Source organism: Schistocerca serialis, unplaced genomic scaffold (genome assembly GCF_023864345.2).
Source record: "Schistocerca serialis cubense isolate TAMUIC-IGC-003099 unplaced genomic scaffold, iqSchSeri2.2 HiC_scaffold_1343, whole genome shotgun sequence".
Taxonomy (NCBI): domain Eukaryota; kingdom Metazoa; phylum Arthropoda; class Insecta; order Orthoptera; family Acrididae; genus Schistocerca; species Schistocerca serialis.
Genome location: NW_026047562.1, coordinates 1,596,916 through 1,624,790, shown reverse-complemented (window position 1 = coordinate 1,624,790; position 27,875 = coordinate 1,596,916). Strand labels below are relative to the sequence as shown.

Genomic DNA, 27,875 nt, shown 5'->3' with positions numbered 1-27,875 from the left:
AACAAGTGCTGTAAACTCATCGCTGTGAAACTGGGCTTGAAACGCATTTGGTCGGTACACACCTGTCTGAAGCGTATTTCACAATGCTCTTCAACTTCTTCCACTGATACCCGCGCTGTTGCTGCTGCAGAGGAAAGGAAAGGTAACCTGAAGCCTGTTTCTCGTCGCTCTTGCTAAGCACAATAATATTCCCTATTTATTTTCTATTTATGGTTACGGTCGTATTCAGTAACACTGTAACGGTCTTGGCATAGCTGATTCCCCGTTCTACCCTAACAGATTCGAAAAGTTCGGGTCTATTTGTCACTTGCAAGTGTAAGATGCTGTCTTCACGACTCGTTTCTTAGATTAATGGCCCGAGGTAGTTTTTGAGTAAAGCACCTGGATCAGTTTCTCACGATTCCCTGGCCCTGCCGTCAGTGTCAGCCACCTATGTCGCCCACTGCAGAGGTGGCAGGTTAAAGGTTCCACCTAAAACTGTAACATGGCGAGGAAATGCACGCCAGATGTTCTCCGGGTTTCTTACTTTCCATTCAGAGCTCTTAATAGACGAGTAGTTCAAAGATATTTCTAGCATCGCGGCTGCAACAGGAAAAGGCCGGAACAGCTGTGGTACTCAAACTGTCCTCCGCCTCACACCAGAATGTATCTGTGAAATTATCATTTCAGACTTTCCAAATCGGTAAATTATCTCAGAAAGGCGTTATCTTGTGAATTTTGGAGCAGTTTTGACACAATGCGGGATGCGTTACATTTTATCTTCATTTGCACAATAGACACGACTTCAGATCTGGTGCAGTTATTGTTTACAAGTTTGAAGATAAGGATTCACAGTATTCAGGACCAATATTTTAATTTCAGTTATCTGTTTTGCAAACAAATGGTATGTATAAATTACATTGAAAACCACCTGCGCTCTCGCAGGCGAATTGGTCACTGTACGGGCTAGCCTGGATTTCGCATCGTGTAGCATGTGCTTCGCATACTTCCGTTCAAAATTTAATTTTTACACATTTCTGTCGCACTGGACTGAGATTTACGTATTTCGATATCAAAAGAAATTTTAGCCATTTCTCAGATACCAACCACACACTTACAAGCACTAGTTTAAATAAATGCGAACACGTTTCAAAATATATGACGTCTGTTTGGACAGCAGATGTCTGCCGTGAGTGCTATTGTGTTTGACGATGCGAAGAACACAGATGGAGTTCTGGGCTGTTTTCCGTCTGCTGACGCGTGCCATACCGTTCGAAAGTGCCGTAATAGCAGAGTGCAACAGGTGAATGGCGTTAGGCGCGATCCGAATTTTGGGGAGTCACCGTTTTTTTAGGACGCTCTAGCGCGGTCACCACTCGCCGTCAGAAAATCACTGCTGATTGCTGCATGTTGTAGAAGAGTTTGTCCAATTTAATTTTGTGTTGGGTTTTCAACTTTGAGAAACACGTAGTCTTTGTGAAATAAATGAAAATCTGAGAAAAGTCGGAAAATTTTGAGGCTTTCGTTGTGAAGTCGACATACTACAGGGCAGGAAGCACGAAATTTGGAATTAGGAGCCCAAAACATATGATTATGGAATCGCTGAGAAAAGATGTACTGCAGTTTGTTACCAATTGGTATTTTTGGTCATTGCACGTAGCGTCGCTCTGGATAGTTACTGCTAGATATTTTACGGTAGGTGACTTACTGTTTCCAGCAATTTGTGATTAGCAGTGTAATTGTAGAGTAGTGGATTTCTTTTCCTGTGTATGCAGAGTGTATTACATTTATTTATGTTGAGGATCAACTGGCAGAGCCTGAAGTATTCATCAATGCCGTGGAGGTCACTCAGCAAGTCAATACTGTCTCCTGGCGTCGCTGCTTCCTCACAGAGAATGTTGAGGAGCTTCCGTGTGTAACGCCGCCACATGAGGGCCACAGAGGCTCTTGTTCAGAATGCAGTCTGCCGCTTTGGTCACACATGCACGCACGGGGATGCCAAGTCTAATTGTGTCACAGCAGACAGGGGAATGAGTGTTCGAAGTGTGGTCTGCTTCCAAAGCGTCTACAGAGACGCAAAAGTGTAATTTGGGGAAACTGCCGTATACTTCCAGTGATGGCTGCATGTCCCACGTGATTGAGTGTAATTCCTTGAGAGATGGTAGGTTGTTCTGTAAGAGCAGCAAGTGAGGTGTTTGGGAGTCGAATGATTTTAGGTGGTTCTTCAATTCTCTTTATTTGAAGGTGAGCTGGCAAGAAGGCTGCAGATGGTGTGAGCATGATGTGGTGTGAGCACTGCTACCAATGTGACATTACAATTAAACACGAAAAGTACTTGTGCAATGCACGCACGTAAGTGAATTCAGTGTGAGGTCGCAAGTGAAGATACATTCTAAGTGAACAGCTTATATGGCAGTAATATGAGAATGGTGCAGTTCGCAGTGATGTAATGTAGCAACATAGACACTGCTAGCAAATAGTTTGCAGTAATTAGGTAATGTAGGAGACTGGTGCAAAGAACTAACATTAACGCACAACAACCGGTATTCTCGCATTTGTGTCTTGGAAGAGATTGGGTGTTTACATTTCGAAATACAGGCGGTTGTGAGAGACGTCGGCTGTATTCTTGTAAGCTGTTTGAATACTGTATATGGGACGAGAAACACAAGAGAGAGGGAGAGAGAAGTGGAGTTTATGAATGATGGAGTATTTTGCAATTGTTGCCGAGCTTTTGCAGAAATTGCTTGTGAAATGTTTTACAGAGTGAATTCTCAAAAGGAAGGTTTGTCACGTTGGTTTACAGATATCTCCTGTTGTTGCAGTAGTTGTGGTCTTACTGGAGAAATTGTGTGGACTTCAAAAGGTAGAAATGAATAGAGAAAGCGATCTTTTTTTTTCAATTTTTTATTTTAATATCATGTAGAATGAAGTACAGGATGCCATTTCCTCTAGTGGCGTGTATTAACTCTGTGTTAGCATCCTGACGATCTCCTGATGGTTGTACCGCCTGGCGACGTCCAGGGGGGTGTTCCCGTCAGTAGCCCTCACCCCCCTGTCGGCTCCGGCCTGGAGCAACGCAGCCGCCGCTTCTGCGTGGCCATTCCATGCCGCCCAGTGCAGCGGCGTCTGCCCGCAGTGATTCCTGGCGTTGGGGTCGGACGCCGCAGAGAGCAGCAGCCGCACCACAGCCGCGTGGCCTCTCCATGCAGCCCAGTGCAGGGCGGTCCACCCGTCCCCGCTCCTCCCCCCCACGTCCGCCCCAGCCGCGAGCAACGCCCGCGCCTCCTCCACCGCCCCCTCCTTAGCCGCCTCTCTCAGCCTCCTGCCTCGCTCTGCATCAGAAAGGCTCCTGCACAAAACATCGACACACTTAGTCTCTACTATCGAGACACACACACCAAATTAAAAAAACTGTCACAGCCGCAAAACTGCCAACAATTCGGAATACACTTCTTCCGAGCGACAAGTCACAAATCTAGAAATCTCGCTTCTGCGATACGGGTTAACCAGCGTATTACAGACAGATGCACAGCACTAGCCCATAATCAAAAACTTCAGCCATCTCCCATTAAAAATAGGTGCACTCCATCCCGTAACAAATACATTTGGCACATTCCCTCATAGTTCACTCCACAGATCCGCCTCCTTTCACCTCGGCATGCAGTTGCTACCCAATCCTTCATCTACATTCAAATAGACCCCTAAAACTACCTTCTCTGGGTACCAATTCCTTCAGTCACTTAGGAAGAAAACACTAGAAACTAAACGTATCTGTAAGTACTGAAATACAATTTCCTCACCAGACAGCTAAGTGATTCAGACCAGTAACATGGAAATTTCCTGACATACCGACATAAAATATAAAAGTCACTGCTTCGTACACAATAAGTTGGTCGACATATTTCAAATACAACAAGGGCACCAGGTCGACTCTCCCTGACACACACACACACACACACACACACACACACACACACACACACACACACAAACTACCCGCTGCATAATAATCATCACATGTGCTCATATAATCATGCATGCAACAAGAGATACATCCACTGGAACATTCATTTCCATCTGCTTACAAACTTTGCAACCCACCATATGGTCTGTGGCAGGTGGTATCCTGCACAACTACTACACTCAGTCATGTTAACTTTGTGCAACTTTTTGCATTTTCTGAAAATTCTGGACACAAAATAAGTTACACAGCACTACAGAAGGCGTAAAACTTTACATTTATACTTAAAAAGGTCTAAGTAAACTTACAGTGTACACCAGCTACGCTGCTTCCGAGTAAAATTTCTCTTTCAGTAGTAGTACAAACACTTAAACCGTAACTTTAGACCAGTCTCAAAAAAGTACTGTATTTCCTGTATCTAATGCAATGCATAAATTAGATCATGCCAGAAAGAAATCAGGTGCCTGTAAGAAATACAAACAGAGTGTTGATTCATTATCGCATGTTCACTTACAAATATCAAAATACTTGTATAGATCTGGCATTGCTGAACTTTAACCAATGTCGCGGGAACCTCTCTCCACAGCTGATGCAAGTTAAAGGCTAATCCCAAGCGAGAGAGCCAGTAAGAAGCTCCAAAGACAAGTGAAATACCAACTAGAAACTACAGACGTAATAAAACTGCTGCATTCAGTACAAAATAATCAATGTAGGTGGAGCAGCAACCATATGAAACAATAGTAGTAACTGGTACATATAAAAAGTTCTCAACTGACTGCAGTCATCTGCTTTTTCCGTTCCGCTCCCAAGTAGAGCGAGAAAGAAACGACTGCCTGTATGCCTCTGTACGAGCGACAATGCCTCTCAGACTGCCAGTATGCCTCTGTACGAGCGACAATGCCTCTCACCCTATCTTCACACGCCTTGCCTCAAGTGTACATTGCCACAACTAGAATTGTTCTGCAGTCAGCCTCGAAAGACAGTTCTCTAAATTTTCTCAACAGAGTTCCTCGAAAAGAACGTTGCCTCCCCTCCAGTGATTCCGATTCGAGTTCCTGAAGCTTCTGCACAATACCTCTGCGTCACTCTAAACTACCGGTAGCAAATCTAGCAGCTCAGCTCTCAGTCCTATAGCTGTCTTCCTTTAATTATACCTGTTGCGAATACCAAACACTCTAGCAGTACTCGAGAATAGGTCGCACCAGCGGCCTACATGCAGCCTCATCTACAGGCCAACCACACTTTCATAAAATTCTCCCAACAAACTAAAGTCTACCTCCCGCCTTCCCTACCACAGTCCTCTCAACCTCGTTCCATTTCGTATCACTTTGCGAACTCTCGCTCAGACATTTAAGCGACGCCTCTGTGTCTAGCGGAACACCTCAACACTACGTGTCTGTTTTTCCTACTCACCTGCATCAACTTACAGATGGCTGCCATTCGTCACACCAACTAGAAATTTTGTCCAACTCGCCTTGTGTCCTCCTACACTCACTCAACGACGACATCTTACTGTACACTAGGGGACCATCAGCAAACAGCCGCAGATACCTGTCCACCAGACCATTTATGTATACAAACAGTAACAGCGGTCCCACCACCCTTTTCTGGAGAACTCCTGCCTCTGGCGAACGCTCTCCACTGAGGACAACATACTGGGTTCTGTCACTTAAGAGCTGAGGTCCACTCACATACATGGGAACCTAATCCACACGTTTCTATCTCCTTCAACAGTCGACAGTAATCCACCGTGTGAAATGCTCTGTGGACATGTACGAATATGTTATTCAGACATGATCGACAAGTGCACCACATCACAGGAAAATCTGCATAATGCAAAGAATTACGATCTTTGGGGTAAAAATGGCTCAGTCACCTCTGTTGCAATCACGGATTGTATTAAAGAGTCGGCACAGAGAGAACTGGGGGCTAATGTTGCCAGTCTCAAAAAGAAAGGATTGTAGTTTACACACAAGTCAGCCTTGCCGCTATTGGACCCATCAGAAAGGCGACCGAAAATAAACCACGTGGTTTGCCAGAGCCGCCAAGAAAGTGCACTACGAAATTTGGAGTATAAATCCATCATTGCAAGCAGCTTCTCAAAATCGGTAATTTGATTAATCATAGGGACTTTTGTATGGCTAAAAACTAGTGCTGACATTACACAAATTAGTTGCCATAAAAACAAAAAAAATTATTTTCCTTCGAAGAAAGCTGTTTAGCGTAAGACACTGCATGAAATGCGATTTACTTGAAACAGACCTCTAAGTAAAGGAAACATCCCTCTAGAGAGAAGTGATGACTGATTGGCGATGCAAATACTTGATACAAGTCAGGAAATTAACAGAACTCTTATGTCGACGAAACTTGGGTCGTGAACCAACGACATTCCTCTTAGAAGACGGTGACAGGGTCGTGACATTGGCACCAAAATGGACAATATGATAGTGGAAGAAACAGCGGTGAATGTTGAATCCAATACTTGGTTTATTTATTGGTCTACATCAATGTCGTCTCACCAAAATATTTCCCATTACATATTATACATTTATTCCAGTGGTTCTTGCAATGCTTAAAACTGTTCTGGAACAATCCTTAGGGTAGCGTTTAGTTCTCTCAGATGTGCAGTTTGAATCTCTTATCTTATGTAAAAGACAGCTCTTTAAGGTTTGTCGTTATTTTTGGGAACAAATGTCACACATGGAGCGAACGTGGGGCCAAGGACATCACTACAGTATTGTTTCTAGCCAAACATGCACAAGCACGCAATGAAGTGTGAGCAGGTGCGTTATCGCAGTGCAGAAACGGTGAACTGTTCCGCCACAAAGCGGGACACCTTTCCGCGTTGCTTCAAGCCATCGGGGTTGAGCTGGTGAGAAGATCTGCCTACTGGCCGTTTCATCTTGGGACAAGGAGTCGTGGTGCACTGTACTGTTAAAACCAAAGATTACCGTCAGACACGTAACATTCACATTTCAGTGGTCTCGGCCATCTGTCACCGAGACGATCGAGTGTTGGTTTACGCATCGTTTGGTTTGACTCTCAGTTCGTCTTCTATTATGACCTTCTCGTCATCTTCATCTTCTTCTAAATGTTTATACCAGTCGTAAACACCTATTTCACTCATAGTATACTCACCAAAAGCAGTATATAATATTTCTAAAACCATGATGCATTTTAATCGGTTGTCATAGCAAATTTTAATACAAATGCGGTAATCCGTTTTTAAACAAATAATCGCTGATACTCTTAAAATACCAGTAACCTTTCTAACACGTGACAACACACTAAATAACCGATACACATAACATTGTACACACAATGACAAAAAGGAAGTAGGAATCTGAGTAATAAAACGCGTGAAATGACGAGTTTCCCATATCACAAGAATGGTAGTGTTTCAATCCACCCAATCAAGGGGAACTTTTACCTCTTAGAGGAAACACAATGGAAGAGCAAGTCTTCAGTTGTCCGGCATAATTACACCACATTTCGTTTATAATCGCTTCGGAATATATCCATCCATTTTGGAGGAAATTGTAGATGAAAATGCATTCAGATGAACAGGCATTCGGTTCTGACGTATATTCGTAATAGATGTAGCAACCCTGGCTTTTGATTTCTGTTCCTGTGTTGATGTAATTTACTCCACAATGTTGTGTTTCGGGAGATGGCTATCGACTGCTGTCTCGCAGTGGTGCCAACTCATTTACCTAAAAATGAACGCTGCCCGGATGGGTCTGCACAGTGCGTCGCCACTGATTTAAGGCGCGCGCCGCGGAATCGCCGGCACGGCATTTCGGAACCGAGGCATATAGGAAAAGCAGGCAGGCCATTCCGGCCCCTAGCGAGTAAAAAAACTCGCAGACGCCCTCGCGCGCCTTGACGTCACGGAGAGGAGAGGAGGCTGCAGTGCCGAGCATTCAGTTTTGAGACAGCCACGATCAAGGCTCGCTGTAAGTGTGCCGCGGCACATTGCTTTAACAGTGCTCGGACGACGACGGACGTTACGTATCACGTGTTTCCCAAGGATGAGCACTTGCGACGTCAATGGATGGTTCGATGCAAACACAAGGACGAAGTGAATGTGAAAACTGCACGTGTGTGGTCAGCTCATTATCGGCCAGAAGATTGTGAACGGGATTTGAGAAATGAGCTTCTGGGGTTACCTTCAAGAAAGAAGTTATCACCAGCAGCAATCCCCTGCATAAACATTCCGAACTGGCGTGGACAAGAAATTGCGGAAAGCGGCGATGCAAACGAAAGGGTAAGACGTCTGCACATACGTAACACATTCAATAATTGAAACTGAAAAATTACCGTAATACAAACGAATTCACATAAATGCAATGCTTCTTGACGCATTACTATATTGCTTTACGGGAGTGAATCACTCGCTATATTGCACAGGCAATAAATAATGTTGCTCAAGTGTATTTGCTTTTCCTCCTGGATATAATAGCTACAGTTGTCTTAGAAATAGCCGTTTTTTTAAGTATTCTCGATATGTTAACTATTTTAAAGCTAGTATATAGTTAAAATGACAAAATCATCATATTTCGCGTAATTTGTTTACATTTACTTCTGAAGCAATAGCTGATGCTGACCAGTTGACTTCGCAGCGTAGTGGTATGGTTTCTGACTCCCATCTTGGAGGTTAAGCGTTCGTATACTTGTATTTTCTATTACATTTTTATTTTATCAAACTAAGCTATTGTAGCCGCTTATGCCACTCATATTGCATCGCTTTTGTCAATTGATCTGATTTTTAGTGAGAAATTAATGCAGTTGCATAGTACTTGGTCAAAAATTTTACGAATAGTAGGCCCACTCCGTAAATAATTTTAGGAATAATAAAATTAAAATCAAATTCATTCCTTAGGGATCCGGAAGTCGTGCACAACGCTGTGGAGCAACAAGTTTGCAAAAGCGAGCTTTGACGGCTTTAGAAACTGTGTTACCGAAAAAAAAAAAGAAAGTCGACTGAAGCACATGTACAGACTGCGTTCATGAACCCGCTGAAGTAGTGAATAAGGATTTGGAAATTAAGGAACTCAGGGCCGAGATTGAACTTTTAAAAAAACTGAATGCACAGAAAGAAGCGGCACCAAAAAATGTGATGCAGCCTTACGAAGTAAAACGAACTACCTCCGACGTGTTCTTTCGTCGAAGCGGGCAGAAAAGTCATCTGGCGTGAAAGCAAAAGTCGTATTGCACAAAAGTGTAAATAGTGTATTGTCAAAGTGTTTTACACCGGCACAAATAAGATGTCTATTAAATGAAAATAAAAGGGCAAAGTGGAATTCGGAGGACATTGCCCATGCATTAACTTTAAGAGCTCTGTCACCTAAAGCATACACTTATTTGCGAAAGCGAAAAATTCCTTTGCCTTGCAGGGCAACCCTTCAGAAACGGACGAAGGAATTTAAATGCAGACCGGGTATTCTTTAAGATATCCTGTGTTCATTGAATGAGGGGTCAGCCAGACGAGTGTCACTCGCACCTCGCATTTACATTAATGCCACCCTTGCCATCTGACACTCCAGTGGGAACTCTTGAGGACGTGATTTTGAACGTGGCTCAAAATTTTGTCTTTCTGCACGGCAGTGCATGGCAAACGATTCTGAAAATGTGCGCTCACTTCATCAGGTAGAATACTAACGGTATTGAATTACCAATGTATGATTTGGCACAATACGAAATTATACTGTGGGACCTTCCTTCTTCCACGGGGTGATTAAATGGAAACACGTATGCACATATTCTTACTAACATTCAGCCTGTTCTTCTGGAGGTAGTTCTGTGGACAAGCGACAGTGTATGTGGATCGAACACGACCGCTGCCCAGAGTCTTCGCCTGCTCCAAAGTGACCAATGAATGAAAGTTTCCTGGTCGTTGAATGGGACGGAATGCTGCAGTACATAGGCCAGCCAGGTACCCTGATCTGACTCAAATGGATTTCTTTCTACGGGGAGCACTGAAAGATACAGTCTGACATGAACCCCAGGTATGTCAGATGATACGCGCGAGACCACACAACGACGTAACATCCAATGTAGCTTGTCCAGTTTATCTCTCTCTCTCTCTCTCACACACACACACACACACACACACACACACACACACACACACACACACACACACACACACACACACACACACACACACACACACACACACACACAAACAAACAGCCATTCCAAATGTGTCTAGCAGTCGATGGTGTGCAATTTGACCATATTGTTCATTAAAATGTGAAACCATACTTCACTAAGGAAAGTATTTAGTTTGTGGATGACAAGGCATCACTTGTTTTGAATAAATGTTTAGCTTATTTAAAATCTATTCCGTCTACGTACAATTTCGAGTAGTTTCTGATTTCTAATTGACAGCAGGTCTTTTGCGCTGTAGAACCACCCGGGTGCTTCCAGGCAGAGACAGGCTGAGCTGACAGAAGGTCATGGGATAGCGATATCTACACATACAGATGGCAGCAGTATCGCGTATACAAGGTACAAAAGGGCAGCGCGTTGGCGCCGCTGTCACCTGTACTGAGGTGGCTCCTGGGAAAGGCTTTCCGACGTCTTGATGGCCGCACGACGGGAATTAACAGACTTCGATTGCGGGATTATAGAACTTGTTTATGACTGTTCATATTTTTAAAATGTAGTTTCCGATGTATCGAAATTTAATAAAATGCCGTTGTGGGCTTTTGTAAATGCTCTGCAAACAAAGTGCAGTCTTTGTTTCACCCTCGCCACAATATTATCTGTGTGGTCATTCCAATTTAAGTAGCTCGTAATTGTAATTCCTAGGTATTTAGTCGAATTGACAGCCCATAGATTTGTGCGATTCATCGTATGCCCAAAATGTATCGGATTTCTTTTAGTACTCGTGTGGATGACCTTGCACTTTTCTTTGCTTAGTGCCAATTGCCACTTGTCGCACCACACAGAAGTCTCTCTAGTTCATTTTGTAATTGGAATTGATCATCCGATGATTTTAGTAGACTGTAAATTACAGTGTCATCTGCAAACAATCTAAGAGGGCTGCTCAGATTATCTCATAGATCATTTATTTAAATCAGGAACAGCAGAGGGCCTTTGACACTACCTGGCGGAACGCCTGATATCACTTCAGTTCTACTCTATGTTTTGCCGTCTATCTGAGCTGTGACCTCTGTGAGAGGAAATCACGAATCCAGTCACACAACTGAGGCGATACTTCACACGCACCCAATTTGATTAATGCATGGTGTCTACGCACAGAAGGAAAAAAATTCCCGAATTTTTCCCAGATCTTCCGATTAAAAATACAGACTCCTCCGGGTGAAAAAGACATTCTCCCAGGTGAAAATACACTTTTTCCGTGTTAAGTGAGAGTATACTTTCCCTCTGAACCGTAAAATTTATCAATCATTTGAATGGTTATGGTTTTATACAGCGGCTTAGAATTTCCCGGTACTTCAGAAAAGGGAACACAGGGGGGAAAACACGTTTTGGGAAGTTCTTTGATGTGCAGCAACATATACGTTGCATATTTTAGTATTACAAAAGTACGAATTCGAATTTCACAAAACACTGCATGTTACGTTCCGAAGCATTGAAGTGGACATTGTTATGCGCTTTTGTAAGCAGTCACAGCTCATGTCACGTGATCTCGCCAGCTGATGACAGCGGGTATTCAGAACATAGGACACGTGATATAGTCAGCGAATAGCAACATCACTCAATTAGGGCAAAAACACAAACTGGACAAGTTAACGGTTTAAACTAATTACATAGTGTTGGTACAGGAAAAGCAAAGCTTTCATATATAATATTTGTCGCGAAGATGAATAAGCTACAAGAGAAGCTAAGCTTTCACATATAATGTCAATCTTTCTTGCGCGTTTGCACTTTAAGATACATCACACAATGTGCCAGTAAAATGTTTAACACCAACATAAATCTCTGATGTTCTGGGTTCGAAATTTTTCTCAATGGCTTGTCATCAAAGAGTTGGTCTTTAAATTAGAGCCAAAGGCTCTGCGATTTAAGAAATTCATCGTAAATTTTCGCACATAGTTCATGGTAGAGGGAGACCGAGAGATGAATACAGTAAGCAGTTCAGAAGGATGTAGGCTGCAGTAGGTACTGGGAGATGAAGGAGCTTGCACAGGATAGAGTAGCATGGAGAGCTGTATCAAACCCGCCTCAGGACTGAAGACCACAACAACAACAGTTCATCTTGCGTAAAAGGAAATTTACTTTGAAGATAATGCTTTTCAAACCACAATTCGTAATATTTCCCCTCGATCTGTCAGAAATAGATTTGTTCCAGCAGCTGCCAGAGAGCTTCAGGTAAGAGGCGTCCCTGCGCTTGCGCAGCTATGACGACGTAGGAATCCCGTATGTTCTTATGAGTAAAACATTAAAACATCTTACATTATGTCATAAAAGGAACAAGGGATCAGAGGATACTACAAGAGAGCTGGAATTTCTTGAACCATACTGAAATGAATAATTTGCGTTGAAGTGCACATGCGTATGTCCACATTCCCAACAAAGTAGGCTTCGATCTGATATTAAGCTTTTCAGTGTGCTTTTCGGGGAGTAAATTTTCTTGGAGTACCAGCACTGTATTGTCACATGTTTGGTTCTTTATTATGGCGTAATGCCACACGTGCTAAAAAATGAAAACTTGCACTTGAAATGAAGCGAACAGTCGAATCTAGCCGATAGTGTGGAATTAAACACATCATTTCAAACAAACTGGCTGACTCAGTGGAAAAGATAAATAAAAGCCGAATTTCTTTAGCAAAGTGACAAAAATAACTTCGTTGTTATGCAAGGCGATTAATGCTTGACAGTCAGAAAGGTGGATATTATATTAAAATCTGGAACTAGTAACATATTTTAGCCTTCCGTAATTATGTGAATGTATTTTAATTCACTTGGTAGTTCCCAACGACAGAAATCATTTTTTTTCCATTCGCGTGAGAACAATAAACGAAGAGGAAACAGCAAAATCACTGAATGTAAACACACATCACGTGGAGCTCCCCCCCCCCCCCCCAAACCACTGTAAGTCAAACAGCTCTGCGCATCAGCCCCAGATCTATGATATTTCGTACCAGGTCAATACTGGACGGTTAGATGGTGGCGCCACCCTAGCCGCTTTGTGAAACAAGGTTATTTTTCCTCGACAATACGAATTTGCCCCCCCCCCCCCCCACTACCGAAATTGCCGCCCGGTTCAGATACTCCGGTTTGCTGCGTACAGAACCAACAGCGACATTCCTGTTTCCAGAAGTGGGAGAAGATACTACTCAGACGCGACTCAACTGCGCATGCGCGTGATTCCGCTTGTAACTGCTTAAATTAATCTGATGTAAACAGTTGTGACTTAACGCTCATCGGAGGTAATTTGTTGTTACGAAGCATTGCATTGTCTTCCTACAGCCTTTCACACATTTTGCTGTTGGCAGACGCTTGTATGAGCACTGTGTTTTATTATATACACTCCTGGAAATTGAAATAAGAACACCGTGAATTCATTGTCCCAGGAAGGGGAAACTTTATTGACACATTCCTGGGGTCAGATACATCACATGATCACACTGACAGAACCACAGGCACATAGACACAGGCAACAGAGCATGCACAATGTCGGCACTAGTACAGTGTATATCCACCTTTCGCAGCAATGTAGGCTGCTATTCTCCCATGGAGACGATCGTAGAGATGCTGGATGTAGTCCTGTGGAACGGCTTGCCATGACATTTCCACCTGGCGCCTCAGTTGGACCAGCGTTCGTGCTGGACGTGCAGACCGCGTGAGACGACGCTTCATCCAGTCCCAAACATGCTCAATGGGGGACAGATCCGGAGATCTTGCTGGCCAGGGTAGTTGACTTACACCTTCTAGAGCACGTTGGGTGGCACGGGATACATGCGGACGTGCATTGTCCTGTTGGAACAGCAAGTTCCCTTGCCGGTCTAGGAATGGTAGAACGATGGGTTCGATGACGGTTTGGATGTACCATGCACTATTCAGTGTCCCCTCGACGATCACCAGTGGTGTACGGCCAGTGTAGGAGATCGCTCCCCACACCATGATGATGTGTTGGCCCTGTGTGCCTCAGTCGTATGCAGTCCTGATTGTGGCGCTCACCTGCACGGCGCCAAACACGCATACGACCATCATTGGCACCAAGGCAGAAGCGACTCTCATCGCTGAAGACGACACGTCTCCATTCGTCCCTCCATTCACGCCTGTCGCGACACCACTGGAGGTGGGCTGCACGATGTTGGGGCGTGAGAGGAAGACGGCCTAACGGTGTGCGGGACCGTAGCCCAGCTTCATGGAGACGGTTGCGAATGGTCCTCGCCGATACCCCAGGAGCAACAGTGTCCCTAATTTGCTGGGAAGTGGCGGTGCGGTCCCCTACGGCACTGCGTAGGATCCTACGGTCTTGGCGTGCATCTGTGCGTCGCTGCGGTCCGGTCCCAGGTCGACGGGGACGTGCACCTTCCGCCGACCACTGGCGACAACATCGATGTACTGTGGAGACCTCACGCCCCACGTGTTGAGCAATTCGGCGGTACGTCCAACCGGCCTCCCGCATGCCCACTATACGCCCTCGCTCAAAGTCCGTCACCTGCACATACGGTTCACGTCCACGCTGTCGCGGCATGCTACCAGTGTTACAAGACTGCGATGGAGCTCCGTATGCCACGGCAAACTGGCTGACACTGACGGCGGTGGTGCACAAATGCTGCGCAGCTAGCGTCATTCGACGGCCAACACCGCGGTTCCTGGTGTGTCCGCTGTGCCGTGCGTGTGATCATTACTTGTACAGCCCTCTCGCAGTGTCCGGAGCAAGTATGGTGGGTCTGACACACCGGTGTCAATGTGTTCTTTTTTCCATTTCCAGGAGTGTATATATATGACGCATTTCCTTTGCAATTTAAGTTTCTTTCTCTCGTTCATATTTTATAGATTCAGTATTATTCTGCAGTAGCGGGATACAGTAATACCCTTTGTTAGAGTATCGGTTCTTAACAGTCAAAATGACAAAAATTAACTGAAAACAAAAGCAATGAAAAACTCCCAGATTTCTAAAAAATTCCCAGGTTTTTCCCAGTTTTCTTCCGGATGAAAAAATTCCCGAGTCTTTCCCAGATGTCCCAGGACGTGTACACCCTGTAACAGTCTCTTTTGATACCATTCCTCACAAGCCTTCTGGAAATTTAGGAATATGGAATCGGTCTGAGATCCCTTGTTGACAGCACTCATTATTTCATGGGAATAAAGAGCTAGCTGTGTTTCAAAAGAACAATAGTTCCTGAATCTGTGTTGGTTATGTATCAGTAAGTCATTTTCTTCAGGATGACTCATAATGTTAGAGTACAGTATATTCTACAAAATCCTACGGCAAATTGAGGTCAATAATATGCATCTGTAATTCAATAGGTTACTCCTATTTCCTTTCTTGAGTATTGGTGTGACCTGTGCTACTTTCCATTCTTTAGGAACAGACCTTTTGTCAAGTCAACGGTTGTATATGATTGCTAAGAAAGGCACTATTGCGTCTGCATACTCTGAAAGGAACCTGATTCGTATTCCATCTGGACCACAAGACTTGCCTTTCTTAAGTGATTTGAGTTGTTTCACAACACCTAAAATATGTACTTTTACGTCACTCATGCTAACTGTGGTGTCACCGCCAGACACCACACTTGCTAGGTGGTAGCCTTTAAATCGGCCGCGGTCCGGTAGTATACGTCGGACCCGCGTGTCGCCACTGTCAGTGACTGCAGACGGAGCGCCGCCACACGGCAGGTCTAGAGAGACTTACTAGCACTCGCCTCAGTTGGAGTTGTACAGACGACTTTGCCAGAAGGGGATCACTGACAATTACACTCTTATTAACCGAGACGATAGTTAGCATAGCCTTCAGCTACGTCATTTGCTACGACCTAGCAAGGCGCCATTATCCTTTGTTATTATTGCTATTATACTTCTGTGTCATCAAGAGCGATGTTCTACAAATGTGGATTAAAGTTAAGTATTACAAGATTTTCGTACTTTATTGCAATTCTAAAGACATTGTCCTGTTCCAGACCTCACGCCAGTCTGCGTGTATGTAAACGCGTGCATTTCGGCCTCCTCTAAAAATACAGCACTAACAGCTGTTCTGGTTTCGAATTCTTGAATAGTTACTTTGCCTTTTTTCGTGAAGGAATTAAGGAAAACTGTATTTAGTAACTCCGCTGCAGTGGCACCACCATCGGGAACATTTCCATTGCTATCACACAGTGACGGTGTTGACTGTTTTTTGCCACTGGTGTACTTTACATACGACCAGAATGTCTTTGGGCTTTCTACCACATTTTGAGACAATGTTTCATTGTGGAAACTATTAAAAGGGAATAAGTCGAGTCCATTCAAAAGACTCCTGCCACATTATCCACATTAAATTACTTGTTTGGCTCCCACGTTTCCCTTTGTGGGAGAAAATTTCTGTATTATACAATAGCTTATTGCATTCTGCTCTGGTTAATTTCAAAAGGCATGTCGAAGAGTCTCACTGCTGTTGGTCCCAGGTGTGTGTGTGTGTGTGTGTGTGTGTGTGTGTGTGTGTGTGTGTGTTACTGAAGCATAAATTTGAAATCCACCAGCTATTGAGTCATTTTGCAAACATGTCAGTTCAATTTGAGATGGCAGTATATTTTCAGTAGGACCAACTATCTTTGCCCACATCGGTTGCCCTTTTCTAAAAATAATAGTTAACTATACCATGGAATTATGCAAAACTTCTCCTCGGTGAATCAAATCCACTACTCATCACACCTGGTGACCATCATCCATCGAATACAGGAGTTTGTTTACGAGTGACGAGCCATACAGTGCTGTACGCACCTCCACTCAGCCACACCCACTGCATTTCTCACTTCTCGAGAGCAGATACCTCAACCATTAGACCAGCTGGATGCTTTTGCTGGCGTAGAATTACCATTGTGGATGATGTTTTTTACCCATGATTTGCTAACACTACCAGCAGAGATTCTGATGTACATCCTCTGAAGTAAGATAACACATCCACCGATTCAATTTCCCTCTTGCTACTCTTCCCAAAAGTGGATGAACTCTAGTGCAAGTGTCGATGAGGTGTGCTCAGGCAGCCGACTGCTCAAGGAGACTGCCTGCAATAAGCAGCTAATCTGGGTTCCTGTTCCAGTGCGGCACAGATTTCCAATAGTCACTACAGATGTAACTGACCAGGGAACCATTTAAGGAATATTCGAATTACATTTTAAGACATACCCAAAACAAGCTGTATCCTCATTACTGTACTAAATATTAACTTTTTGTCATTATTACTTGTATTTCTGTTTTCCTTTCTTTCGCCATTTCTTCCTGAGTGTCTTCAACAACATATATCTACAACCATTCACATAGGTTTTGTTGAGTGGAATTGAGTGAAAAATCCCGTTTCCACACCCATTTACTTCAGAACCAATTTGTAAGACACACAAACATCACTAAAAACAAAATCTATATTAAACACATCAATACATAAAGAATTTGGAAATGGGTATGATTTGAATGGGACACTTCCTACGTAACTACAGTTGAGTGACTCTGAACTGAACGTAATTCTCACGGCAAATACAGAGAACGAGAAATCTTCTGCATATGTGCTCAGTCTTCAAAATATCATAGCCAAAAAAGTGAGAAAGGAGTAATGTTTAATGCCAACTGTAACCTCTATCCAAAAACTGAAGGAATCTATTTTATTTTATTTACTATATCGGCTGGTTAGTGCCAAAATAAGCAGTACTGTGAGGGTAAGACTTGGGCACGTGTGGCAACACAACTCACCGGAAGCGAGAGACGGCTGCATCATCAGGTGGAGGGGTGTGTCGGGCAGACGTGGGAGGCGCAGCTGCAGCAGGAGTCTGGCTGTGGCCGCTGTGGGGTTGACGGTCAGAGTTGGGGGTGGGCCCGCCCCCTGTGGCGGTCGGCGAGCTGCACAGAGAAACACTGTGTGGGTGGGCGTGTTCACATAGGGGCTCACTGCAGGCGGTACAGCTGAGGGACTGACCACCGGGGCAACAGAAAACACAGTGCCAACAACACCAGCCTGTCACTTAACATGACTGTACCACCAATTAACTCGTCTTTTTCTGCACTACTTCTGCTATATTCTCCACTGGTCTAGCTTAAGATGCAAAACAACACATTGTTCACAATGAAGCACAAACCAAATCCCAAACATAAGGACCAACAATTTTGCTGCCCTGACAGAACAACTATCAGACAGAATTTAGAAGCAGTTAAAGTCAACTGGCTGCTACTTTTGGTTGTGCGGTAATTTGGAAATTGATGTATGGATGCTGAATTATATCACTGCAGCCAGAGAGGCAGAGAGAGAAAGAGAGAGAGAGTGGCAGAGACAGAGAGAGAGAGAGAGTGGCAGAGACAGAGAGAGAGAGAGAGAGAGAGAGAGAGAGAGAGAGAGAGAGAGAGAGGCAGAGAGAGAGAGGCAGAGAGAGAGAGGCAGAGAGAGAGAGGCAGAGAGAGAGAGGCAGAGAGAGAGAGAGAGAGAGAGAGAGAGAGAGAGAGGCAGAGATCCAGCGATAGAGAAACAAACTGGTGAGTTGGGGTATCAACTTACTGTTGAAACTATATGGTCATGGATATGCAAGGGCTGTTTCATGTGAAGCCCAAGGGAATGAAGAAGATGGACAAGAATTACAAGAGCTATGCTATGAAAGTTTAAAGAGTATATTCAAAATTTGCATTTGAGTAAAGCAAATAGAACTATATATATGCATGTAATGTCTCCACAATTCGATTAATTGAAAAGACAGCAGTGGTGATGTGTTTCTTAAACAACAATTTTCGTGTTGAGCAGTTTGCAGTAGAGGCCACCATTAAAAGAAAAAAATGGGTTACGCAGTGTATGCAATTTTATCTGATGGACAATGTTTACAACTTGTGAAGTAACCTGTAGTTTATTGAATATGGATTTTTTTTAATTAAAAAGGAAACAATAGAAACTTGTATGGAGCATATGTATCCGAGAGACAGAGGCAACAAATGATAGCTGGATGAAAACATCACATCAATACTGACGTCGTGGGAGATATGTCGTACACCTGTAGGTGGACAGCGAATATAATCTGCTGTATCCCAATAGCAGGAAACCTGATAGGATTCCCTGGACGACCTCTGGTAACACCACAGGGAACTTCAAACAAGAAAGGGGGGCAGAGATTTCCTGTCTGTTTAGTGAAAGGGAATGCACGGAAAAAATTCGGGGCGATAGCTGAACAGAGACGAGAAGGAAAAGTGATTGTAAGACACAGCATTGAGTGTGACAATGTTATTGTGCTGCCTGGAGCATTCTCTTCTTGTTTGCCCCCAGTGTGCATGAGTAGCCCCAGTGTTCATAGCTCCTGCTTTACTGGACATCTCATCTCAAGGAGTCATACCCTACTCTTTGGGGCCAGTCACTTAGGGGTAGCGTCTTTTTTAGTAATCAGGAAAGTCTTCAGTCCCAGGTTTGAACCTCACCAACACTTGAATTTTGAATACGAATAATCAGCATTAGTGTCTGAAGACTTCCACCATCAGGTGTCACCCTCTTTCAGTGAACAGCCTTTCCAAAGAGGGCGGAGGGGCCGACAGAGGTTCAGGGCACTCTCTTTCCCTTGAGGCCTGAAACTGCTCCTAAATGAGGAAGAATTGGCAATGATCAACAACGTGAGGATACAGAAGGCAATGTAAACCACTGCATAAAGATACGTAACGTGCATCAACATGTCATGTGGCATGTGATTCAATAAGAGCCATAACGGTCTCTCCATTAGCAAAAGACTAGTCCCCCATTCAAACCTCCAGGCGAGGAGGCCCAAGAGGGAGGTGACCACGAGAAAAAGGTTGAGTAACCAACGAAAGGATAACATTCTATGATTCGGGAGCTGGAAAGTGAGGAGTTCGAATGTGGTTGGGAGGCCAGAAAATAAGAAACGGATTTCTGGTCACATGAGAATAGGGTAGTAGCAACAGCAGTAGGATTCAGTATCAATAGAAAGGCAGGACAGAAAGTGAGTATAGATATGTTCTCTTGAGAATCAAAAGCAAACCAACAACATGCATAGTTCAGGTATACATGATGACGTCGCAAGTTGAAGGTGAAGAGGGAGAAAAAGTGAGGATATTGAACAGGTAATTCAGTACTATGTAATAGTGATGGAGGGACTGAAACACGATCGTAGGGGAAGGAGTAGAAGAAAGGGTTACACGAGAATATGTACTTGATAATAGGAATAGGAGAGAAGAAAGGCTAGTTAAGCTCTACAGTAAATTTATCCTAGTAATAGCTGGTATAGTATATTCAATAATCACTAGACGAGGGGGTATACTTGGAAAATGACCGAAATATGGGAGGTTTAAAGTCACACTATATTATTGTCAGGCAAACATTTTGAAATCAGATACTGGACGGTAAAGCATACCCAGGAGTAGATATAGAGACATAACAATTTAGCAGTGATTAAGAGTAGGCTGAATTTTACGAGACTCGCCAGCAGCCATCGATGTACAAAGAAGTGGAATACAGTAGTACTAAGGAAACAAGAGATGAGATTTATGTTCTCTGAGGCTACAGATACTGCACTAATAAGCAGCTCAATAGGTAGTTCAGTTGAAGAGGAATGGATATCTTTAACAACGACAGTAACAGAAATCGGAAAGAAAAACGTAGGTACAAAGAAGCTAACTGCGAAGAAACAATGGAAAACATAAGAAATCCTTCAGTTGATCAATCAAAGAAAGAAGTTCAAAAATATTCAGGAAAATTCAGTAATAGAGAAATATGTCACTTAAGGATGAAATGAATAGGAAGTGCAGAGAAGCTAATGTGAATTGGCTGCACGAAAAATGTGAAAAAATCAAAGAAGAAATTATTCTTGGGACGACTGACACAGCATATAGAAAAGTCAAAGCAATCTTCCACGGAATTAGAGGCAAGAGTGGTAACATTAAGAGCACAATGGGAATTCGAGTGTTAAATACAGAGGCGAGATCGGATAGTTGGAAAGAGTACACTGAAGGCCTCTCTTATTGGAACAACTTGTCCGATGGCGTGACAGAAGAACAAAGAGGAAACGGTATGGAAAATATTGGTGATTAGAATCAGATTTTAAAAGCGCTTTGGAAAATTTAAAATCAAAGAAGGCATAAGGTATAGACAGCATTCAATCAGAAGTTCTAAAATCACTGGGGGAGGTGGCAAAAGATCTATTCTCACTGGTGTATAGAATGTATGAGTCTGGCAATATACAATCTGACAGAGAGAAATATAATCATCACGATTTGGGAGACTGCAAGAGCAGAGAAGCGTGAGAATTATCGCACAATCAACTTAACAGCTGAAGCATCCACTTTTCTGACAAGGATAATACACAGGAGAACGTAAAAGAAAATTGAAGTTCCGTGACGTTCATAGGATTTGTGGTCCTGGAGAAAGCGTTCAGCAATATCAAGTGGTGCAAGATGTTAGAAATTCTGACAAAAATACATGTAAGCTATAGGAAAAGACGAGTTATTTGCAATATGTACAAGAGGCAAGAAGGTAAAATAAGAGTGGAAGACCAAGAATGAAGTATTCGGATTAAAAAGGGTGTCAGACAGGGATGTAATCCTTCGCCCCTACTGTTCAATCTATACATCGAAGAAGCGATGACGGAAATAATGGAAAGATTGTAGAGTCGAATTAAAATTCAGGCTGAAATGACATAAGATTTGCTGATGACTGGTTCCCTCAGTGACAGTGAAGAACAATTAAAGGGTTTGCTGAATGGAATGAACAGTCTAATTAGTACAGAATATGGAATCAGAGTAAATCAGAGATAGGCGAAATTGATAAGAAGCAGAAGAAGTGAAAACAGCGAGAGACTTAGCATCGTGACCGATGATCAGTAAGTAGATGACATTAAGGTATTATGCTATGTACGCAGCGAACAAACCAAGGCCGGACGAACCAAGGCCGGACGAACCAAGGCCGGACGAACCAAGGCCGGACGAACAAAGCAAGGACGAACAAAGCAAGGACGAACAAAGCAAGGACGAACAAAGCAAGGACGAACAAAGCAAGGACGAACAAAGCAAGGACGAACAAAGCAAGGACGAACAAAGCAAGGACGAACAAAGCAAGGACGAACAAAGCAAGGACGAACAAAGCAAGGACGAACAAAGCAAGGACGAACAAAGCAAGGACGAACAAAGCAAGGACGAACAAAGCAAGGACGAACAAAGCAAGGACGAACAAAGCAAGGACGAACAAAGCAAGGACGAACAAAGCAAGGACGAACAAAGCAAGGACGAACAAAGCAAGGACGAACAAAGCAAGGACGAACAAAGCAAGGACGAACAAAGCAAGGACGAACAAAGCAAGGACGAACAAAGCAAGGACGAACAAAGCAAGGACGAACAAAGCAAGGACGAACAAAGCAAGGACGAACAAAGCAAGGACGAACAAAGCAAGGACGAACAAAGCAAGGACGAACAAAGCAAGGACGAACAAAGCAAGGACGAACAAAGCAAGGACGAACAAAGCAAGGACGAACAAAGCAAGGACGAACAAAGCAAGGACGAACAAAGCAAGGACGAACAAAGCAAGGACGAACAAAGCAAGGACGAACAAAGCAAGGACGAACAAAGCAAGGACGAACAAAGCAAGGACGAACAAAGCAAGGACGAACAAAGCAAGGACGAACAAAGCAAGGACGAACAAAGCAAGGACGAACAAAGCAAGGACGAACAAAGCAAGGACGAACAAAGCAAGGACGAACAAAGCAAGGACGAACAAAGCAAGGACGAACAAAGCAAGGACGAACAAAGCAAGGACGAACAAAGCAAGGACGAACAAAGCAAGGACGAACAAAGCAAGGACGACGACAAATTCACACTAGCACTGCCAAAAAGGGAATCATGCTTACCTGGCTTCTGCTGGTGGCTCACCGAGCATACTGCAGACTTCAATGACTTCTTGCGGGTACTCGTGCACAGCGTCCGCAAAGCCCCGCGTGGCCATCACCTGCGGGTGGTCCTTTATGAAGGCGACGGCAGCCCTCGTGGCGTCCGGGCACGAGTGCCTCACTGCCCTGATGGCCGTCGCCACTGCGGTCTCCACGGCCAACTGCGCGATCAGCTGCCGCTCGCAGGCAGCCTTCAGGGCCGACAAGCCGTATTTGTCGGCTGCCGAGAGCAGCTGGAGGGCCGTGTCGGGCAGCTGGGGGGCCTGCAGGGTATACGTGTAGGCCACCAGGAGCCTGAGCACCGGGCCCTCCACGTCGTCGATGCCGCAGCTGGCCTCCAGCATGTCGTGCGCGAACATCGCTGCGAACACGGGGCTCGCAGCTGCCAACACGGCCCTGTGAGCCGCCACCCTCGTCTCGCCCGCAACCAATGTCACCAGGGCGCCTTCACCCCCGTCTACCAGGGCGGCCAGGGCCTCGGTTGTGGTGTTCTGAACCTCCGGAACTGCCGACATGGTGGGTGGTCCTGAAACACAGTGCCACTGAGCAGCCCTCGCACTGCACCCTCAACACTTAAACGAGGCGCATGCATACCTGTATGAAACATCAGCTGTTAAAGTGTTGTACACCCTAAATCAATTGCAATGTCACCAGTTTCCTTCAAATGACAAGGATCCGTACTGCTTCGTGATCACCTAAGGTTTGTGTCCGTACTGCTTTGTGATCACCTAAGGTTTATAACTACCAGTGTGGTGCTATGATAGACTGCTTTCACCTTCTACAAATGTTATTGTTCTCAGTCAAAAGATGGTTTATTTATGTCTCAGCAAAAAAATTGGGAAAGCAACAAACTTCTTTCAGCCCTAAAGTTACACGACATTTAAATCCAAGCTCGTGGCACCTCTGAGAAAAATTTTCTTACTCCTTATCTCAGGTTCCTCAGACCCGTGACACGTCATCAGAAGCAATGCACATGTAATGCAGAAATCAGTTTCGTCGGTGAATTTCTCAGGGTAGGCACAATTAAACTTGACCTGCCATGGTGGCCAAGCGGTTCTAGTCGCTTCAATCCGGAACTGCGCGCCCGATACGGTCGAAGGTTAGAATCCAGCCTCGGGCATCGATGTGTGTGATGTTCTTAGGTTAGTTAGGTTTAAGTAGTTCTATTGGACTGATGACCTCAGATGTTAAGTCCCATAGTGCTCAGAGCCATTTGAACTGTTTTGAACCACTGTAACAGTCTAAAGTCATTGGTATGTTTAAATCTCCTTTGAACAGATTGATATCTGCGTCTTCTTTCTTAAGAAAAAGATGCAGCGCCCACCTCCGTGGTAAAGAATGCTGCATAATACAATCATAAATCATGTCGCCATTTTATCCGATTGTTGCGAGCTATGGTGTACCCAGGTATTTCCAGGTTGAGCAGTTTTGCAATGGAACTCGTTGCCTCCATTTCCAGAACGTGTGTTGTGGAACTTTCGCACAAATATATATTTGTATCTCCTTTTGGCGTGGATCTGTTTGTATACCATCTTTGCCCCACAGAACGTTCGGATACTTATTAGATGACAGATATGTCATGGCTAAACCAAAGTAAGCTCTATCACAGCTCCGACATCACTCTTGACTCTCCTGGTCGTATGAGGGGGCAAACGACAGAGTCCGTGAAATAGTTCCACACCCTACACTGTAAACTGGTTTCCGAAATTCAGACAAGTGGGTTTCACGAGCACGGCGTCCACTTTTTTCGAAACGTGCCGACTTAATTCGTCCCAAGGCTTCTGTCACGCCCGCTCGACGTGGATGGAGACGCCGAGGCAGTGCTGTACAGAGCGTAGCGCCGGAAGTCAGCGCAGGGTCGCAGGCCAACACGTCCACTGCAGGCTTCTGGAAGCCACCCGACAAACCCAAGTCTTCCTTTCACATCCCTCATTAGTTAGTTGTACATTTGCTTCCGTTTTATATCGCTTTGCGGTTTTTTTCGCCTCCCCATACCAAGTATGCACTCAATGTTATAGGCTCAAAACTCTTGACACTGGCGTTGTAAACGCATAATGAACGACTTTTTAGTGTTGTTTACAGGTATTGTTACCGTATTTTCCTACATCCAAGTGCTGCTGCATGTCAATAAACGAAGTGGTAAAAGCTGTAAGGCCGTTTACATTTCCATACAGTCTTCGAGCATCGACATGTTCTTCGTCTAAGAAACAGACCTTCAGCATATTTTGGAGACACAATCTTCGTGCGTGTCTGCGCCATGTAACCGACAGAGAAACGTGTGTGAAACTCTAGTGGACTGGATATGCAGGGCGCGGCGGTGAGACACTCTGGACTCACATTCGGGAGGACAGTGGTTCGACCACACACCGTGCAGTGGTCTGCAGCAGGTCTGCAGACGAAGGGCGAATGAGTGGATGTGGCTGCTTGTCATTTGTGTCTTCTGCACCGGTTTTCTGTTTGCTGTCCACCCACACAGGTTTTTCTTCATAGAGTCTCTCTCAATAGGAGTGCCGTGATGGTGCCCTAGGAGAGGCATGACCTTTAAGGTAGCCCTACCGGTCTTCATTACCGAATGTTCCAAAAATTGCAACAGGTATTTAGCTGTCGGTGTGTCGTTTCCCAGGAAAACCGTGAGGAAGTGGTCTCATTTCGTCCATCATTAAAGTTGTTTACAAGCTTTCCAATGAGTACAACTTGCATTAAACTACTTTTCAATATTTATATAACTTCCAATGGTGGTGATGGTTTCTTCTTCAGTGCAATTTCCGTGTGTGGGTCACACAAGTCAGAAACGATTTCACGGTGCCATCAATTTGGAATCTTTACAGTCGCCTCATCAGTATGAATTGCAGACTTCTTTATTCTTTTTCCATCCAAATTCAAAATTAATCAGCCTTCTCGAAGGTTTTTTTTATGAATAAACACTTGGCTGAGCTTTTGATATATTAATATCAATTTCTTCCACCCCTCAGAGGCGTTTTCGATGTGATGGGGCCTTCCACTGCAATTCCACATATCTGATGGCATCTGGTCGTCATCAACCAACAACTGGTCCAGAAATAGTCAAATAATCGACGAAACACTAGTTTTTCACACAGTATTTTCTGAATAGACAACCAACCATTATCCAATGTTTCTAAGACAATATATCGTACTCTGGATAGATTGTTAGAGAACAATGTCTTTCTTCGTTTTTCTTAAGAGGGGACTTCTTTCCACGTTGTTGATTAAAATGAAAATTGCAACTCGTAATCTCTGGTTCAGGAAATAAATTTCCAGCTGATTGGAATGGGCATTAGCAATTTCCAGAGTCATTATGAGAGAACAAGGTTCGATCCGAGCACATTTTTATTTGTTAAGTAATAGTAAATATTAGGACTATGTAGTTTGTCTCAAACAGTGAGGTGCATTCTGACTCCTAACATGTACACAATTGTCTTTCATGATTCAAACCAACTGTTAGCAGTGGTTAAATTGTGCTCTGTGCAAAATTCTGCCAGGCAGCTTCCCCTTTCATTCCCTTACTTCAGTTCTTTTTCCTCCAACTTTTCTTCCACTTCGTATTCCGACTATCGATTTCGAATGCCGCATCACAAGTTTTCATCTCGCTTAACGATCTGACCAATTTCTTTTCTCTCAAAAAGCATTTCCTTAATCTCTTCGTCATTTTCGGAACCAGTTGACGTGCAGGCGAGTACTTCTGTAACTGGTTTGGCTGTGTGTCTGTCCTGGCTGTGGTAGCGACTTCACTGTGCAGCTCAGATAGCAGTAAGATGTTAGTGTTTTCGGCCGAGAACGATATTAAACAAATTTCCAGTGACCTCAGGGAGAAATCTAAGGAGGAGCTATTCTCAAACACACGCATTTCTTGCTACCAGATGCCGAGAAGAAGACAGGCATTGTGAAGAATCTAGCCACACCAAGATCAAGGACCCTGATTAAAATACATAAGAATAATCATCCAACTGAGCTAATTATAAAACTCTGGAGGCATTCGATCTGCGACTCTACACTTTTTTCTCGGCCAATTTCTGTTGGAAAAATGTGAAATTTGTGAGACATCGTGGAATATTCCCTATTCAGCCCCTACAGCTTCATGAAATTCCATCAGCTGACAGCACTGTATGTAGCCTCCAAAATGGCGTCCGTAAAGGAGGTGCGACCCAAGCTGAGAGCTGTCACTGAGTTTCTTTAGGATGAAAACCAGAGCATCGGAGATCTACATATCCGCTTGCAGAATGTCTGAGGAGATTTGGCAGTGAGTCGTACTGCGAGATGTCTGTCATCGTCAGAGCTCACTGGTGATCAACGCCTAGCCTAGCTGCGCCATCGTCGCAACAAGGTTGTGCATATCTGGCCGACCTCCTGCGTGTCGGTCAGCTGCAGACGGCTGTGACTCCTGCGATGTGGGAACGTGCTCTCCTTCAAGGTGACCGGTGGATCACTCAGAGCTGAACAACCCGCATCTCGCACCTTCCGACTTCCGTCTGTTTGGTCCAACGAAGGATGCACTCCACGGCAAGCAGTACACGGATGATGGGCAGGTCACTGATGCAGCAAGACGTGAGTGGCTAATCAACTGTTTACTCACTCGGTCAGTTTTATCAGTTGAATGAAACAACCAGATGAAACTGGCCATGTCAGCTATATGAACACTTTTTCAACCACTTTCTGGGTTTGCAATGTAGCTAATTATTACGAATTGTCATCTTACACTGAAAGCGTAGCTTACCACGGAGCTGGGAGGAGAGCAGAATTTTGGTTCTCACGCTGGCCCAGCTGATTTCAAGTGAATAACTTCAGTACTTTCGGAGATATAAATTTTTACCTAAGGGACGACTGTGATGGATTCATCTATAGTATCAATTGAAACTACAACTACAAGTACTGGTCCATAAAAT

The 27,875-nt window shown here is 44.1% G+C and overlaps 1 protein-coding gene across 1 annotated transcript in view; it reads right to left on the bottom strand.

Annotated features, from left to right (window-relative positions):
• Positions 1–2,940: 2,940 nt before the first annotated feature.
• LOC126439765 (TD and POZ domain-containing protein 1-like) overlaps positions 2,941–27,875 on the bottom strand; it is a 214,763-nt gene continuing 189,828 nt past the window's right edge. The window contains exons 3-4 of the mRNA XM_050090589.1: positions 17,810–17,956; positions 2,941–3,328 (exon numbers count right to left, since the gene is read on the bottom strand). Of these exons, the coding sequence (XP_049946546.1) occupies positions 2,941–3,328; positions 17,810–17,956 (535 nt within the window). The remainder of the gene's footprint in view (positions 3,329–17,809; positions 17,957–27,875) is intronic.